This window comes from Nicotiana tabacum, chromosome 10, assembly GCF_000715075.1.
Source record: "Nicotiana tabacum cultivar K326 chromosome 10, ASM71507v2, whole genome shotgun sequence".
NCBI classification, from domain to species: domain Eukaryota; kingdom Viridiplantae; phylum Streptophyta; class Magnoliopsida; order Solanales; family Solanaceae; genus Nicotiana; species Nicotiana tabacum.
In genome coordinates, this window is record NC_134089.1 from 111,611,262 (window position 1) to 111,630,785 (window position 19,524).

The 19,524-nt window shown below is 38.9% G+C and overlaps 1 protein-coding gene across 1 annotated transcript; it reads right to left on the reverse strand.

Moving 5' to 3' along the window:
• Positions 1–4,746: 4,746 nt before the first annotated feature.
• Positions 4,747–8,268, reverse strand: LOC107776799 (small ribosomal subunit protein bS20c-like). Its single transcript, XM_075223199.1, has 3 exons — positions 8,040–8,268; positions 7,785–7,951; positions 4,747–5,140 (listed from the first exon to the last, which is right to left on the reverse strand). Exons 1-3 carry the CDS (start codon positions 8,251–8,253, stop codon positions 4,892–4,894), a joined length of 630 nt encoding a protein of 209 aa, XP_075079300.1. The 5' UTR covers positions 8,254–8,268; the 3' UTR covers positions 4,747–4,891.
• Between the last annotated feature and the right edge of the window lie 11,256 nt (positions 8,269–19,524).

Sequence of the window (19,524 nt, forward strand, 5' to 3'; positions counted from 1 at the left end):
AACGTGTCCACAATTAATAATGCTTCGTTGATTCATTAGGAAAATTTGGTTGAAGGTGCGCGAACGCATCCTCAAGTCTTTTAAGAGTTAAATTTGCAATCATATTACGCGAAAGTATATATAATCGCAATACTAATCCAAAACGGGCCTAAAGCAAATTACGATTGTTTAAATTTTTAAAAGCAATATTTGTGAGGGCCATGGATGATTTAATTTATTTATGGCACACCTCAAACATTTTCTATAAGTGTTAGTTCTTAATCTAATCTTACGAGTGCCATGAATTATAAATTTTATTTGGCATGACACACCTCACTTATTTTAACAAAAGGAAGTTGTGTTTTTATTTTAACAATTAATCACGCTATATTAATTATTAAGAAAGTTTTGCCGAAGTTGCGCGAACACATACCTCAATTTATTTTAGAATCATAATTATATCACGCGAACGTGTACACAATCACGATGGTTTATTTATTAATCATGCCTAAAGCATGCTACAAACATTTGTCATTTTATATCTAAATCGTGAAGTTAATACGGGGGCCACAAATGATAAAATTGTGAATGGTACACCTCAAGCTATATAAACTAAAAATTAATTAATAGCCCATGGAAACCCATTTTTATTATTAGCAAAAGTTTGATCGAAGTTGCGCGAAGGCATACTCCGAATTGATTATTAGAATCATGATCATGTCACGCGAATGTGTACACAATCACGATAATTGCTAATTCAACTGCAATGACTAACTAAATTACAGAAACTACATATCCTCCAGTCCAAGTAATTATCAAAACATAACTCGTGGAAGATTATTATAGAATTCTTTTTGTGAAGATGAAACAGTGTAAAAATCACATATTGCACTTCTAAAAGCACTTGAAAGATGGAAAGATGCTAAACATTATAGAAAAGAAAGAGCTTTCTATTGAGAAAAGTTCTTGTCTCCTGCGTATATCATTAATCATAAAGGTCACAAATAAGTGTCATTACAATATGTATACGTCTTCCAAATGACACTTATTACAATATTACAAAATGTATATATTAACAATTACTTTATATGAATTAATGAATATAATCCTTAACTGAAAATTGGATGGTTTTCTATTATCAAAATGACGGGCAGTACTGTTTTCTTCTCCTTATAACCAAATTAATCATGTTTCCTTACTTTGTTGTAAATCAAACAGAAAATAATACCTGCAAAATAAACTCAAAATGAATCCATACCATTACCATTAGAGAAACATAAGAAGAAGTAAGAATTGCACCTGAAAAATGAAGTTTCAATTCCTCAAAGCATTCAGCAATTACACAGACAAAATCGACACCGCAGCCATGACAGGAAAACGGACGGGAGCTCGGACCTCGACGGAACCTTGTCGGATTTTTTTTTTTAAAAAAACAGCCGGATCTGATTTTGTAGAACAAAGTCACTAAAATAACTGAAAAATGAGAGGAGAACAGTGGAGAGAGACAAAAATGCGATTTCGTCGGCGTTAATGGAGGTCGCCGGAATTTCTCGAACTAACTGAAGTCCCACGAATTCCTGTTCTTTCTTTTGTTGTGTGTGTGTGTGTATCTATTTCTAACAGTGAGGACGAAGAAGACGAAATAGTGGTCGTCTGGGATGGGGTTCATGACCTTGTATTTTTCAATGGCTGCCCGTGTATATCCAGTGTATATCGAGAGTATCTCTAGTGTATATAGAATGTATAGTGACTGTATATCGAGTGTATACCCCCTGTCTCCTTTAAGAAGAAGCCATCCTTTTTTTTTTCGTCTGTGTTTTGAACTTCTCCTCTCGTTTCTTCTTACTTGAATTTTTTTCTCCCTTTTTCTTCTTTTTATTTGTGAAGTGTATTATATAGATGTGTATGTGTGTTTTTGTGTAAGATCGTGTGTGTGTGCCAGTGATTGTGTGTGTGAGCATGATGTGAGACGTGAGGGAGTGAGCACTAACATGAGGAAATGGGGATTGGGATATGACCACTAACATGAGGAAGTGGGGAAGTCACTAATATGAGGAAGTGGAAAAGTCACTAATATGAGGAAGTGGAAAAGTCACTAATATGAGGAAGTGGAAAAGTCACTAATATGAGGAAGTGGGAAAGTCACTAACATGAAAAAGTGGAAAAATGGGAGTTAGGAGGAGAAATCGTGGGGCGGTTGAGGAGATCATGGGTAAAAGGGATATTATTTTGTATCTTTCTTAATTTACTGATTCTGTTCTTCCGTTAATTTATTATTTATTTTATTTTAACTTTTCTTGGCACCCCCTTTTTTTCTAAAGTAAAACATATTAAAAGTAAGATAATTTTTTTTTAAAATATTAAGATTAGACCTAAAAGAAATATTTACACTAAACTAGTATAAAATTTGAGTGCGGTAAAAAATTAGGTGTTCACAGAGATTGTGATAGATTGATGATTTTGTAAGAAAAAAAATGAAAGAATGAGGGTATTTATAGTTGAAAATAGGAAAAAAGTGTAACTATAAAAAGTTTGGAGTTCAAACAAAGTTGAAAGGGTTAAATGACTATTTTGGAAGACCCAACGACCATATTTTAAATGCCCAAATGGGCAGGATTTTTTTTTAAAATTTTTTGACCGTTTGGCCCGCCAGGGACCGATCTGGTCCTGTCCCAAACGTTCCCGGTCCTAGCAGTCCCAAAGTAGAGAACATGCCCAAAGTAGTACTAATGTTTTACATGGGACATTACAAATTAACGGTACAAAAAATATAAGAAGAACTAATGTGAGTTCCCTTTCAAATATAGGTGGGCAAGTTACCACCTTTATTCGATCTTTGTTATTCATAACCAAGTAAGAGAAACTTCGTCTTACATTCAAACTCACAATTATGTAGTAAAAAAAAAGAAAGATGTTTTAAAATGTAGGCGAAATGGCTTTATGGCCACTTAAATTTGTATCAGTTTGTAAAATCGATATATAAACTCTTGAGTTTCCTATTTGAACACCTTTACTTGAAAAAATGGCTATTAATAAACACTTGTGATAGTGCGTGTTGTTCAATTGCTGCTGATATGGATTTAATTTAATATTTTATATAGCCACATCATCCATTTATTCACATTTTGTTGACACCTATATGTTCAAGGTCCTAATTTGTGGGCCCTGTCTTTTTCCAAAATTAATTTATTAAATTTCTATTTTTTTTCTCTTTACCTTCTTTTATTCTTCACCTCCTAGGCACGAACTGTAAACAAAATCTCCGATAGTGGAGACTGTAAACATAAGCTCCGATAATGGAGACTGAAGTTCAATCGAATTTCACTTATTTGGAAAGAACCTTCACCGATCTCATTATTAACGCAAGTTCCTCAGCTTTCGGTGATTGGAACAGTGATAGATCTGGCGAGTTTCCAACCGCTTCTTCACAAAGTCGGCGGCTATTTTTGTCTTGCGCTTTTGAAAATTCTGACGAATTAATCGAGCAGCTTGTCTCCGGTCTCGAGTCGACGGCTATTTCGTAGGGATAGCAATCTGGAGATTGGACTATATCATCTGGAGTTGAAAGTTTGTTGGAATAGGGGTTTGCTTGTTCTTTGGGGAGATCTCTTGAGCATTATTTTCTTCAGGAAATTTTTGAATAAATGAAGGGCTGTCAACTTAAATATTATTTTTTGTAGCTCTTGTGTAGGGCTTTGTTGTGGTGAGTGATTAGTTTTCTATGCATTGAGACTAGTTTTCTTCTGGTTATTAGAGTTTGGTGTTGATATCTTGGAAGGAGTTATGCGATTGCGTTGGGGGTGTGATAAGGTTCTGAGCTCTTTCCTTTGTTTGGGTTGTGTTCTATGTTTTGCTAGTGGCTATGTTCCAAAATTAAAACGCTTGGCTTTATTAATATGGTAGAATAGAAAGGGGAGGGGGAAGGGGAGGTGGGAGTTTGGTAGGGAAGACGAGGGGAAAAGAGAAGGGAAAGGGAAATGTCTCTTTTTTCTTTTTCTTTTTTAATAAAAACAATACTATCCACGCGTCTTTATAGCGTGATTTGCACACAATTTAGTCATGTCAGCTGCGCCCTTCCACTTAGGCATAGTCAATGGTCAAATGTGTTTATTAGTATTCATTGCATCAAGTTGGAGTATTCAAATGAGAAAAATGCAGGTTCATGTATCGGCTTTTAAAAGTCCTACAAGTTTAAGTGGTTAGGAAGCTATTAATGTAAGAACAAATTTTAGGCAAGGTAGAACAAAATGTAGGAACAAATTTTAGGCAAGGTAGAACAAAATGTAGGAACAAATTTAAGGCAAAGTAGAAACGAAAAACATGTTTAAATTTCATTTTCTATTCGTCTAAGCCTAATAGTACCGTTCATTGTATTGAATTCTAAACTTTGCTTTAGAAAATGGTTAACTGTGTTTAAAAAATGTAACAGATGTTAAACATTTAACATCAATATCCTCATTGAAAGAAGCAGCCAGAACATTGTTTCCGTGGGTTTTTCCCCCCAAGATGATTTTGCTTTCGAAGAAGAGAAAAAGTCCATGGCAAAAAAAAAAAAAAAAAAAAAAGAAAAAAGAAGAAGAAGAGGAAGCCAGTAATTGTTGGTAAGAAAGGATTTAAGTTATACACCCTAACAATGTATAAACTTTTTACACTATCAGTATAGTTTAAAATTCCAAGAAAATGTCCATTTGAAAGTGTGTCTCAAATCAATATTCTAATTAACGCCATAATGTTCAAGAAACAAAATGAAGGTAAACACAATTTAACTGAAGAGCAAAAGAAAAGGAGAAATTGATTGCACAACAAGGTCATATACAATATCAAAAATGGAATAATCTGATCATACTTTAGGAAGCTGAATTCTTCGCAATCTGCCACTGCTTTACATTCAAAATGGAAAATGTGGATGACATCAAGCTGTGGCTACAAGAGCGGGTTCTGCGACTGGAGCAGGCACATACCATCCATGATGGATCTCAACTGCTTTCTTTCTTCTAGCAAGCCGAGATTTTCTTCTTGCTCCAGTGTTCCTGTGAAGTGTCCCAGCTTTGACTGCTTTATCGATTGCTGAATATGCCTCCGCGATCAACTTCTCAACAGAAATAACTTCCTCTGACTGTGCATCGGTTTTCTTCTTCAATGTGTCCAATGCTTCCAAAACCTAGAAATGAACAAAGGTTAACTTCCATATGCTGAGATGAAGAAGCCTGCATCAGCTATATCTTTTTCTCAATATGTTTGTCGGCGTTTCTGGAAAATGCTTCTTTTAATCTTTCTCGAAGTATTATTTTCATGCTGTAAATGCAGCACGTGGGATCCATGAAAATTGATCTCTGTGGCACAAAACTGAGAACACTAATTTTTTTCAAAAGTGCGACATTAGAAATGAACTCAAAACAGATTCATGGATCTGTTTTATAAAGGACAGATTTATGGAACTTAATCAGCATTACTTTATTAGCAATGGCTTTATTTTATCAAACTTCTCAGGATACCTGATTCTTTTCACTTAGTTTGTTCATCACTCTCAATTACCACTTAGATCTCCACAAATCAATCAAGTAGAACCGGAACCTTGGTTCCAGTTCAAGTTTCAGTTCAGAGAGAAACAACTCTTGTTAAATATTGAACCCGTTTTTCCCTATTATAGTCCCTGACTGTTATCTCTTTGTCTATTCACTTTGCCTGATGATGCAAGGACATACTCAAATTAGCTTCCTACATTTTTTAATCTTAAAAACTAAGTAATATTGTGACTTTGTCAAGCCAGAAATCTTGAATTTCTTGAGTCATACAGACTCTGGGATCACCTAGTATCTACTGCACCATATAGACGTATAGATGGCGGGAGCAAAGGACAGAATCCTGATGACGAAAACATCTTCATATTCCAAATATCCATGACCTTGGAGAATAATATAATTTTCTTCCAGGACTCTGAAAATGGGGAAAAAAGGTGACCAAAAGGAAAACAAAAGGAAATGAGTTACCTAACTCCATAAGGGAGCTCTAATAGCCTCCAACTTGACCTAAACAGTTGAAGCTATGACTCGGCCACAAACGCTGGAGTTTGAAGCCATGCTGACTACGAAATCATGACACTCAAGTGCATACCGAGGCACACAACTAGTCTTCACATGTGAAACAATACAAAAAGGGTTCCATTATAGCTATCCTAATATATTGGACAAAACGTGGAAAATTTATAAAACAGTTACCTAACTTTCAAAGTGACATTCATGAAATTAGACACCTTGACCTCGCATAATACTGAAGATAGTAATCTACAGTAAAACACTCATGAACGGAAGATGGTCTTTTGCTCCAAAATTTTAACCTTCACCTCAAAAAATATATAAGAAACATCTCTGAGAGCAGAGAGCCAGTGCAAGAGGTAATAATTTTGATATATGCAAAAGTCATATTTTTTGTACTGGACAACTGCTATCCAACAGTGGACGACAGCCTATGCAAGATCGCTTAGCACAAAATGTCTAATCAGTATTGCCTTACTGTTTTATTGATATTTAAATTCAGATTATTCTCCAAAGTTTAAATATTGACTCCAACTTTTGCTTTTTTGGATCAAGGATCAATAACCCATAAGCAGCATAGTTTTTAACAGTTCGGCAAGACAGTGATTCATGCTGTGCGACAGGCAAAATGGTTACTAAGACCTTAAAGATCAAAAGCAAGGAATCAGATTAACAAATGGACTACCCCCACTCATCCACTCACTCTTGCCCGTGCTACTTGATACAATTCAATAGGACTTGGTGTACCACATGAGACGTATCAAAAGATGGGAGTTAAAAAATGTTAAACATGCACTCAAATAAGATTAAACAATTTTTTTGATGAACTAACTTACTGTTTTCCATCCTTCAACAAAATTATCATTAATTATAGAAAAAGGGATAAATAAACAAACCTCAAAGCTAAAATAAAATTTCAATGCTAACATCATTTTGTAGGTCCTGTTCACATGAAATTGGGAAATTTTTCCTTCTTGTTCTTTTATATGTATAATTTTTGACGTATAGCTCTTCCTCTTATGTTAGGAGGATCAAGAGAACATTTTTCCTTTGTCAAAGAAAAAGCAGCTCAGACAGTTATTTGTCAATATCTTGTTGCAACATGTTGCTGATTCAATAAGTGCTTAACTTCTAGCAAAAATAGGATGTTTCCAGCTTCCACAAGTATGTGGGAGGGAGCGCGGGTGACCACTTATGTTGCTTTATGATAGAGCTGTTCTGCACATAATTCTTGCTCCCTCTAAATGTTTCTTTAATTATCTACAAAACACATTAAAATCTTTAGATCAACTTCAACCAAACTGAGAAGCAAAGAGGGGCCCTTCACCTAGCCTATCTTGACACCACAAGTGAAACTAAAAAGATAAACACCAAAACAGAAAAAAATTGCACGGTAAAAACTAAAAACCACATTACAGAACAGCTAAACAAACATGTTGCGAAGAAAAATTAATGGGAACAACGAAAAATTAATGAAGAAAAGTAAATTGTACAACAGAAAAATTACCAGAAAACAAAATAGTTGACAATTCAAACAAATACTGATGTCCCATTTTATGTATCATAGTTTGAATGGACACGGAATTTAAGAAAGATTTCTTTTTTTGAAAATTTATGGTCTAAAACAAGTTATAGACATTAGAAAGATGTCATAGAAAAGTTTGCCACCTAAATTGGGACGGATGGAGTACCAAACATAAATAAAAGCCAGAACTAGCGAGAGCCCATTAAAAGGGAAAGAAGTAGGAGTAAATAGGGAAAGGAACTAACCGTCTTCATCCGAGTCTTGACCTCAGATTTTTTAGCCTTGTTGTAAAGCCGCCTCTTTTCAGCTTGTCTTGCCCTTTTCGCTGCTGAATCCGCTTTCTTCGTTGGAGCCGCTTCGCAAACGATTGAACGACGAAACGGCATTTGCACCGAAGTCAGCGATACACTCCCTTCAAAACTCAAAGAAAACAACCAGTAGGGCCATAAAGCTCTAAATTCTACCAACCATTTGTGAAATTAGTAAATGAAGTGAGTTACCTTTGGAGAAGAGATTGAGGGAAGTGTTGGCAGAGAAACTGAGGGGCTTCAATGCCGCAGCGTTGGGGTGAGGTCCATTGAGAGAAAGGGTATTGAATTTTGAAGCCAAGTTCCAACAACAGGAAGAAGAAGATAAGCAAGCTCCCGCCATGGCTCTTTCTCTGGATTTCTTCTCTCTCACTTCAGCAGAAGCTGGAGAATTTTGGTATCCCATCTTATCCACACGTCTATTTCTTTTGATTTGGATTCTGGGCTCTTTTGGAGGCCTGATGTCTTTTCTAAGCCTTGTTGTTTTACTCTCCGATTGGCCCAAGAAAAAGAGAAGGCCCATCAAAAGTGAATTAGATATAAAAATTGCACGGGCTCTATTTGGTCGCCCCCGTTTAACTTATACTCATTTTTTTTAAATTTTTAACTTGTACCCACTTTTTAAACAACTTCAGCCCCCTTTCTCCTCCTCCTTCTCCCAGTGATCTCCATATCTCTCCAGAACTTATCATTGATGTAACCATATAATGGCTCGATTTATCATGTGTTTCATTGGTTTGTTTTTTTTACTAGTCTGTTGCGCACACAGTTATGAAGCAAGAAAAGTACTCTTGAACAACATGAAAGAGAAGAAGACTGATCTTAATCATCCTCCTCAAGAAGCTAATCTGCTACTAAATGCCCTTCCCCAAGGCAATGTTCTGCCTTCTAAGTTTCCAAAAAATGGAGTTCATGCTAAGTTTTTTAACAAGAAGTATATTAACAGTCATCGACAAATTTAATCATATTTACCTGGTTCTGAAGAATAGCCAAACTTTTAGTATGCATAAGGGATTGTGGCAGGACACCATTTGAAGGAGGCAATCCAATCAAACCAAATTGACATCGAATCATATGGAAAGTCAGTTAAAACTTCAACTCCAAGAAGGCTGAAGTTCGCCAATTACAAACAAAAACTTCAGCTCTAGAGCTGAAGTTCGCTAGTTACAAACAAAAACTTCAGCTCTAGAGCGGAAGTTCGACAGTTACAAAACAAAAACTTCAGCTTTAGAGCTGAAGTTCGCCAGTTACAAAACAAAAATTTCAGCTCTAGAGCTGAAGTTCACCAGTTACAAAAACAAAAACTTCAGCTCTAGAGTTGAAGTTCGCCAGTTACAAAAACAAAAATTTCAGCAATTACAAACATAAACTTCAGCAAATAGAGAACAAAACTTCAGCTACTATGCTTAAGTTCAACAATTACAAACAAAAACTTCAGCACACTTGATTCAGCACACTTGCTACTTCAGTCCCGTCTACTAGAATGCTGAAGTTTTGTGTGATTGCCTTTGCTACTTCAGCCCCGTATGCTGAAGTTACGCGAAAAAGTGGGTACACTTGCAATTTTTTTTGCAAAGCGGACACAAGTTAAAACGTGACTCAAAAAGCGGGTATAGATGCAAATGCCCCGAATTAGATTCTCTTTGGGCTTGGTGAATTACCACGACCTCCCTAACTCGTTGGCTGTGAACTAAAGCTCTATAAAATTATTTTGAAATCTTTACGCAAATAATCGACCAGATTTATTGTTTACCTCTCTCTCTCTATATATATATATATATATATATATATATATATATATATATATATATATATATATATATATATATATAGTACACGCTTAAGTTAGTGTAAGTTTAAGCGCTAGGATATGCGGCTATTTAAGTTAATTCTTCAATTATTTTGCCAACCCAGTGATAAGGATAACACAATTCAAAGTTCTCAATGAAGGTCTCTCTAGTCACTAATCCTGAAATTAGCATGGTGTGACCCCCAAAAGGAGGCGATCTTGGAGGAATCTCTCCATTTTTTACGGTCTTAACAAAGTGTTCCCCTTTTTTTTACTTGAACACCATAGTTCTTCAATTTTTAAAGCTTGAAATTCTTGTTTGGTGGTGAAAAATAAAAGTTAATGATTGATTATTGCTTAAATCGTTTGAGTATTGATAATTTATGCTTAACTTTTAGTTCAAACCATAGATTTTGGTGATTTATTGTAAAAATCTTAAAACTCTATTATTGGATCTTAGAAAGTATTGAATAAGACAAAATAGGTCTTTTTAATGTGATGCTATTCGATTAAATTGGTGAATGAGAAATGTTTGTGTTGGTATTTAAAAGTTTTGATTCAAATTTGAGATCATTTGGAGCAAATTTGGGATGGTTTGATCGAAGTTGAAGTTGCAAATTCGAAGAACACTTTATAAAAACAACCTAGAAAAAGTATGCCAATCTGGTAGACTTCGACCAACAACTTAAAATATAGGTAGAGAAAATATAGCATCATCTCTACCAACCTGATAGAGAAGTACCTAAAGAGCAGAAGTATGATAATCCGGTAGACTTTATGAATAACTTAACAGACAGATTAATAATAGCATCAACTCTACCATTTCGGTAGAGAATTCCTCAAGAGCAACAAGATGATAGTCTGATAGACTTCGATGAACAATGCGGTAAGAAAAACCCTTGAAAACCTGTGTGCGATTCCGAGGTCATTTATTAAATACCACCAATTTTGAGGACATTCGGCTTAGACCAACCATAAAAAGTCTCTTTTGTGTCAATCACTTCACTAATCTGAATCCAACAATCTTTCCTCCACGACTATCCCAATATTAACTTATCAATTTTCCCTTTTCGATGATAACAAACTTAGAATTGATATTCCCTTTTGAGAACCAGATTTTCATATGTTCCCCCTATGAATCAGATGCCTTGCCCCCGTGGATCAGTTTCCTTCCTTTCAATTTTCTTTCCCCTTTTGGTATCATTAAAAGAATTATACATGGCATATGCAATCTCTAAGTTTTAAGTCATTTCCTCACCTGCGATGGATTTTCCACAGGTGCGGTGCCGCAGGTGCGAAGAAAGGTCCGTAGATGCGGTTTGAGTGACAGAAAAAGAGCTAATGGAGAGGGTTTGAGTTCATTATCCATTTTGGACCTTGAGAGCTCGGAAATTGGCGATTCTTTAGAGGATTTTCAGAGGGTGATTTGGGGTAATGATTCCTAACTCATTTTGGTTGTATTCCATTAATCAATAATTATTTTCTTTATTTAATTAAGGAATTTGGGTTCTAATTAGGGAAAATTTGAGAAAAGTTCTTAGACCGAATTTTGGGCGTTTGATCGAGATTTTGGCATTTGATTGGAGTAATTTTGGTATGGTTAGACTCTTAAGTGAATGAGTATTCATAATTTTTGACTTTTACCAGATTCCGTGACGTGGGCCCGAGGAGGCTTTTTGGGCGTTTTTCTAATTTCTTGCTTTAGCTTTGATTTCGTTAGCTAGATTAGTTTCTTGTAGCTATATTTATGTTATGTAATTAGTTTTGGCTATATTTGAGCCATTCGGAGTCGGATATTAGTAGAAAGAGCTTTGTGACAGATTGATTTGAGTTTTGTTCGAGGTAAGTGGTTTGCCTAACCTTGTGTGGGGGAACTCCCCTTAGGATTTGGTACCGTTTTGATATGTGAGCATCGTGTACGTGAGGTGACAAGTATGTACACGGGCTATTTGATGTAAAACTCCATTTTTCATTAATCCATAACTTGTTTTCTCCTTATTTGAGCTACACTAGCATATGAACTATCCCGTTTAGTTTAGAATAGCATGTCTACATGATTTAACTGCCTATTTTAACTCTGTGCAGCATGTTTAGTGAAACTTTTCTGCTTTCCCTTGACTTGCATTTAGTCTAAATTGTAGTTTTTCCTTGCTATAACTGTTATTTCTGTTGATTGAGTTGCATATTTACTTTGGGACTACGGAACGGTATTCCGGAAGATCCTCTTGTACTGCACATTTACTTTGGGACTACGGAACGATATTCCGGGAGATCCCCCAGCACTGCGTATGTACTGTGGGACTAAGGAATGGTATTCTAGGAGTTTCCCCTGCACATTTTACATTTGGGACTATGGGACGGTATCCTGGAAGATCCCCTGTTGCTATTACTATGTTCTGAGCTGTTGTCTTTCATTGATTCTATTCCTATTAGCTTTTCGTATTTATTTTTTCTATGATATTTCATTCTGTCTTATTTTTTATATTTATACAAGTAGGTCCCTGACCTGATCTCATTACTACTCGACCGAGGTTAGGCTTTTCACTTATTGGGTACCGTTGTGGTGTACTCATGCCTTTTCCTGCACATATGTTTTGTGTGCAGATCCAGGTTCATCTTACCAGCCTCATCACTAGTTGCAGTCGCGGTTGCTTATTGGAGACTTCAAGGTACATCTACACGCGCCCGCAGATCTTCTGAGTCCCTCTCTATCCCCCATGTTCATTTTCCTTCTTTTCTTTAGAAATGATGTATAGAACAGTTAAGATTTCTTAGTAGATTGTGATTTGCAACATTCTGGGTTTTGGGAAAATGATTATTGAATATGCCGAGTGGCACCATTTATGCTTATTAACACTATCTGTTTGTTGTTATCTTTGTGTTTTTATTTCATTTCCGCATTATTAGGCTTACCTAACCGTAGAGACTAGGTGCCGTCATGACAATTCATGGAGGGAAAAATTGGGTCGTGACAAGTTGGTATCAGAGCTCTAGGTTCATAGGAGTCGTGAGTCACAAGCCGGTTTATTAGAGTCTCGCAGATCAGTACATAGACGTCTGTACTTATCTTCGGGAGGCTATAGAACTGTTAGGAAAATTCCACTTCATTTGATTCATTGTAGTGCGAGATTATTGACTTCGAAATTCTAATCTTCTATCTTCTATTCTCTCACAGATGGTGAGGACACGTGCAACTGGAGATGACCAGGCACCCGTGCCCCTACTAGAACCGCCCGAGGCCAGGATTGGGGTAGAGGCCAAGGACGCACATATGGTGCAACCAGAGCACTCGAGTGAGCTGCTATAGAGGAGCCACCATCAGCTCTAGTCGGAGCATAGGAACCTAAGACGCCTTCTATTACTACTCCAGCTTTTCAGGAGACCCTTGCATAGTTCATTAGCGTGTAAAGAACTCTAGCTCAGGCAGGGTTCATTCCCCTTGCTACAGCCATATCGCAGGTCGGGAGAGGAGCATAGACTCCCGCTGCTCGCACCCCAGAGCAGGGGATTCAAGTTGATCAGATCCCAAAGGTTATACCAGTACGGCCTGTAGCCCCAACTCATCCCGAGAGTAGGGCAAGAGTTTCAGAGGAGGAGTAGCGGAGGCTCGAGAGGTACAAGATGTACGACCCTCCTACATTCAGTGGTCTAGCATCAAAGGATGCTCAGAGATTTCTAGAGGAGTGCCACCGTATCCTCCGCACTATGGGCATAACAGAGTCGAGTGGGGTTTCTTTCACTACTTTTCAGCTTCGAGGAGAAGCCTATCAGTGGTGACGTACTTATGAGTTGGACAGTCCGACTAAGGTAGCTTCCCTTACATGGACTCAGTTCTCGGACATGGTTTTGAGAGAGTATGTTCCTCAAAGCCCCAGAGACGCATGTACATGAAGTTTGAGCAGTTGCGCCAGGGTGCTATGACTATTTTAGAGTATGCAGTCTATTTCAGTGACTTGAATAGACATGCACCAGCCTTGGTTTTTACAATTTGAGAGAGGGTTCGCCGGTTTATTGAGGGACTCATTCCTAGCATCGGGACTAGCATGTTCTGGGAGTTAGAGATGGATATATCGTATCAGCATGTGGTGAATATTGCTAGGAGAGTAGAGGGAATGCTTGCTCGGGATAAGGAGTAGAGAGAGGCCAAAAGGTGTTGAGAGTCGGGCCATTATTCTGGTTCCCGTGCCCCAGCTGCAGTTTGCCATAGTAGGGGTTATATGAGTCGTCCCGTTCATTAAGCTCTTCTAGCCGCCAGTGGTATTCCAGCTCCTCCTAGACCTTAGGAGCCTTATTATGCACCTCCAGCATCTAGAGTGCCTCCTGCACGGGGTGCTATCAGTAGTCCATCTAATAGACCTGGCTCGAGCCAGTCACAGCTGCCATGCCCTCCTAGAGCTTGTTTTGAGTGTGGCGACACTTGCCATATGGTGAGGGATTGCCCCAGACTTAGGAGGGGTGCACCTCCACAAACTTCTTAGCCACAACATGCTCCACAGGGTTCCCAGGCTATGATTATGGCACCAGCTGCCATTCCACCTGCTCAGCCAGCTCGAGGTAGAGGTCGGGGAGGTAGAGGTCGCCCTAGAGAGAGAGGTTGATAACTAGGGATTTTGATACATTTTACACTCCTTCATGATCAAGTTTTGATTAAAAATGTGTACAAAATAGTCCCAAAGGCTCACAAGTTATGCTTGATTGCAGGTTTGATCAACAATGTGACAAGATGTCAAAAACCAGCTCAAAAAGGAGTAAAACTTGCACAAGTATCAAGACAAGACAAAGCTCAGTCAAACAAGACAAATGCAGCCGCACACCATTTTGTACGGTCCGCACAAGTGAAGTTCAGAGAGTGTGCATCTCATGCCAAAAGGCAATGCGGCCATAAAGGATTTAGTATGGTCCGTATTGGATTCACTGTGGCTGCACTCGATTTAGTGTGGTCCGCAGAGCCATGGTTCAGAGAGTTGCAAGTTTGAAGATTGAAGCCCAATGCGGTCCGTGCTCCATTTCATGCGGACCGCACTTGAAGCCACCGCGGCCGCACTCAATTTTGTGCGGTTCGCATTGCCCAAGTTCAGAGAGCTGGATATTAAAGTCAAGAGCCTTAGTGCGGCCGCACTTGATTTTGTGTGGTATGCACTAGCCCCGCAGGGGTATTTTTGTCAAGAATTATTAGCTTAGTATAAATAGCTTCTTTTCTTATTTTTAGGTCATCAGATAATTTGTACTGAAGGTTGCTCGTGACTTCGTTTATTTTAGCTATTTTGAGCAATTTTAGCTTCATATCAACATTGAATCTTCAAGTTTAATTTAGTAATTAATTAATATGAGTTTTTATTCATCTATTTCTTTGTTTTCTTCTCTAATTATGAGTAGCTAGACCCATAAGCTAGGGTTGTGGCTCAACCCTAGTGTGGGTAATTGATGTGTCTTGTGTTTTAGGGCTTGATTAACTATGGGTGTTTGATATTTTGACTAATTTCATGTTTAATTGCTGAATTAGTGGTCGCAAACACTAGTTTGTGTTTAGTTAACTTTGGCTCTTCTTGAGAAAGAGAGCCTATGTCTCTGAAATTTGTCTAACAAGGAATTGGGGCGTACTCAAGAGATTGATAGCCCCAATTAAAGGTTTAAACCTAGAGATAGTAATATCCGACTTGAACCTTAATTGCTTGTGTAAATTTGCATACCCAATTGGTCTTGAGAAAGTCAATTCCAGGCCAAATCACTCGAACTACCGAGAGGTGTAGAGTGAGTAGAATCGTGAAATGATTATATTATACTCCCCAAATATGAAAATCATGCCTTAGACTCAAGTATCCATCAATTGACCACCTAGGCGAAAGTCACTACCCTAGTGCCTTTTATCCATTTGAACAACTCGCAATAGTTTAACCTTAGCTTATTTAGTTTAATTGAGAATTGTATTTTTATGCAATTAGAAGTAAATCAAACCAAAAATGTGTAGAAGTGCAATTAAGAGCAAATACGCAAATCTCATTTTGATAGACACCCGACTCCAATATCTAGCTCCCTGTGGAAATCGATCCCGACCTTAATCGAGTAAAAGTTGCTTTGACCTCTCTCGCTACTCAATAGTAGTGCAGGGTTGGCCTCGATCAGAGGTCAGGCCAGATACTATGCCCTTCCTGCTCGTACAAAGGCCGTTACTTCTGATTCTATTATTACAGGTACTGTTCTGGTCTGTCATAGAGATGCATCGGTTCTATTCGATCTAGGCTTCACTTACTCTTATGTGTCATCTTACTTTGCCCTGCATTTAGGCGTATCTCGAGATTCTTTGAATTCCCCTGTTTATGTGTCTGCTCTTGTGGGAGATTCTCTTATTGTAGACCGCATTTATTGATCATGTTTGATTATTTTTAGTGGTTTTGAGACTAGATTATTGCTCACCATGGTAGATTTTGATGTTATCTTGGGCATCGAATGCTTGTCACCCCATTATACTATTCTTGATTGTCACGCCAGGACCATGACGCTGGCTATGCCAGGTTTACTGCGATTAGAGTGGATGGGTACCTTAAATTACACTTCCAGCAGAGTTATCTCATTTCTTAAAGTGCAGTAAATGGTTGAGAAGGGGTGTGACACATATCTAGCTTATGTGCCCTACAGTTGAGTCAGTACCAGTAGTGAGGGATTTCCCTAATGTTTTTCTAGCTAATCTTCCAAGCATGCCTCCCGATAGAGATATTGATTTTGTCATTGATTTATTGCCGGGCACTCAGCCCATCTCTATTCCTCCTTATCGTGTGGCCCCTCTTGAGTTGAAGGAACAGTTACAACAATTGCTAGATAAGGGCTTCATTTAGCCCAGTGTGTCACCTTGGGGTGCTTCTATCATGTTTGTGAAGAAAAAGGATGGTCCTATACGTATGTACATTGATTATCGCTAGTTGAACAAGGTTACAGTGAAGAACCAGTATCCTTTTCCTCGTATTGATGACCTATTTGATCAGTTACAAGGTGCTCGAGTATTTTCCAAGATTGATTTGAGTTCAGGTTATCCTCAGTTGATAATTCGGGAGCCAGATATCTTGAAGACTACTTTCAGGACTCTATATGGTCATTATGAGTTCCTTGTTATGTCATTTGGGCTGACCAACGACCCAATAGCATTTATGAATTTGATACACATTGTATTTCGACCTTATCTTGACTCATTCGTCATTGCCTTTATTGACGACATTTTGGTGTACTCCCGGAGTTGGGAAGATCATGAGCAGCACCTGAGAACAGTGCTTCAGACCTTGAGAGAAAAGAAATTATATGCAGAGTTCTCAAAATGTGAGTTCTGGTTAGATTCTGTGGCATTTTTGGGTCTCGTGGTGTCGAGTGAAAGGATCAAAAAGGATCCTAAGAAAGTGGAAGCGGTGCAGAGTTGGCCCAGACCATCCTCAACTATAGAGATCTGGAGCTTTCTTGGGTTGGCGGGTTATTACCGTTGATTTGTTGAGGGATTTTCGTCTATTACAACACCCATGACCAGGTTGACCCAGAAAGGTGCTCTGTTCAGGTGGATGGAAGAGTGTGAGGATAGCTTCCAGAAGCTCAACATAGCTTTGACTACATCCCCAATATTGGTATTACCTTCAGGTTCGGGGTCTTATACAGTTTATTGTGATGCGTTGTGAGTTAGCCTCGGCACGGTGTTGATGCAGGACCGTAGGGTGATTGCCTACGCGTCCAGACAACTGAAAGTGCATGAAAAGAACTATCATGTCCATGACCTTGAGCTAGTAGCTATTGTTCATGCCTTGAAGATCTAGAGGCATTATTTGTGTGGTGTCCCTTGTGAGATCTACACTGATCACCGTAGTTTGCAGCATATATTCAAGCAGAATGATCTTAATTTGCGTCAGAGGAGGTATTTAGAGCTACTTAAGGATTATGACATCACCATTTTGTACCACCATGGGAAGGCCAATGTAGTGGACGATGCTTTGAGTCGCCGGGCAGAGAGTTTGGGAAGTTTAGCATATCTACCAGCAACAGAGAGTCCCATGCCATTGGATGTTTAGGCCTTAGTAAACTAGTTTGTGAGATTGGATATTTCTGAGCCTAGTCGAGTATTGGCTTGTGTGGTCTCTCGGTCTTCTCTGTATGATCGTGTCAGGGAGCGTTAGTATGATGACCCCTATCTGCTTGTCCTGAAGGACACAGTCCAGCACGGTAATGCTAAGGAGGTTACTATTATGGATAATGGTGCATTGAGGATGCAAAGCAGGCTATGTGTGCCTAATGTGCATGGTTTGCATGAGTTGATTCTTCATGAGGCTCATAGCTCGTGTTACTCTATTCATCCGAGTGCCGCGAAGATGTACCAGGACTTGAGGCAGCATTACTGGTAGAGGAGGATAAAGAAGGACATAGTGGAGTATTTTGCTCGGTGCCTAAATTGTCAGCAGGTGAAGTATGAGCATCAGCTGCCAGGTGGATTGCTTCAGAAGTTAGAGATTCCAGAGTGAAAATGGGAGCGGATCACTATGGATCTCATTGTTGGACTCCCACAGACTCAGCGGAAGTTTGATGCAGTTAGGGTGATTGTGGATAGACTGACCAAGTCAGCTCACTTCCTTTCTGTGATGACTACCTATTCTTCTAAGCAACTAGCTCGAGTTTATATCTATAAGATTGTCCGACTTCATGATGTGCCGGTATCTATCATCTCGGATCATGATATGAAGTTTACATCACGGTTTTGGAGATCCGCAACATGAGTTGGGTACTGGGATGGAGTTGAGCACCACATTTCACCCTCAGATGGACGGGCAACCCAAGCGCACTATTCAAATTCTTGAGGATATGCTTTGTGCGTGTGTGATGGATTTTGGAGGTTTTTAGGATCAATTATTGCTACTTGCAGAGTTTTCCTACAACAACTGTTATTAGTCCAACATTCAGATGGCACCGTATGAGGCTCTGTATTGTAGGCAGTATCTATTTCTGGTGGGTTGGTTTGAGTCGGGCGAGGCAATATTATTGGGTATGGACTTGGTTCAGGATGCCTTGGAGAAGGTTAAGGTGATTCAGAATAGACTTCGCACAGCCCAGTCCAGACAGAAGAGTTATGCGGATCGGAAGGTTCACGATGTTGCATTTATGGTTGGAGAGCGGGCCTTGTTTCGGGTTTCTCCTATGAAGGGCGTTATGAGGTTCAAAAAGAGGGGCAAGCTGAGCCCAAGGTTTATTGGCCCTTTTGAGGTGTTGCGGCGGGTTGGGGAGGTTGCGTATGAGCTTGCCTTACCTCCTTAGCAGGAGTTCATCCGGTATTTCACGTTTTGATGCTCCGGAGGTATCACGGTGATCCGTTTCATGTGTTAGATTTCAGCTCAGTCCAGTTTGACAAAGATCTATCTTATGTTGAGGAGCCAGTGGCTATCTTGGACAGGCAGGTTCGAAAGCTGAGGTCAAAGGACATTACATCAGTAAAGTTTCAGTGGTGGGGTCAGCCGGTCGAGGAGGCGACTTGGGAGACCGAGCAGGATATGCGCAGCTGTTATCCTCATCTTTTTACCACTTCAGGTATGTCTCTATGCTCATTCGAGGATGAACGATTATTTTAAGAGGGGGAGGATGTAACAACCCGGCCGGTTGTTTTGAGAGTTAGAGCCCCGATCCCCTATTAACTGTTTCCCCGTATCTATTTATGATATTGTGACTCACCTGGAGGTTTCATTTTGGTTTTTGGAAGTGTTTGGGACACTTATTCCCTAAACAGAGGTTTAAGTCTTAGAATTTGGATCGTAGTCGGAATAGTGTGAAGATGACTCCGAAATGGAATTCCATCAACTCCGTTGGGTGATTTTAGGCTTAGGGGCATGCTCAGATTGTGTTTTGGAGGTCCGTAGCTCATTTAGGCTTAAA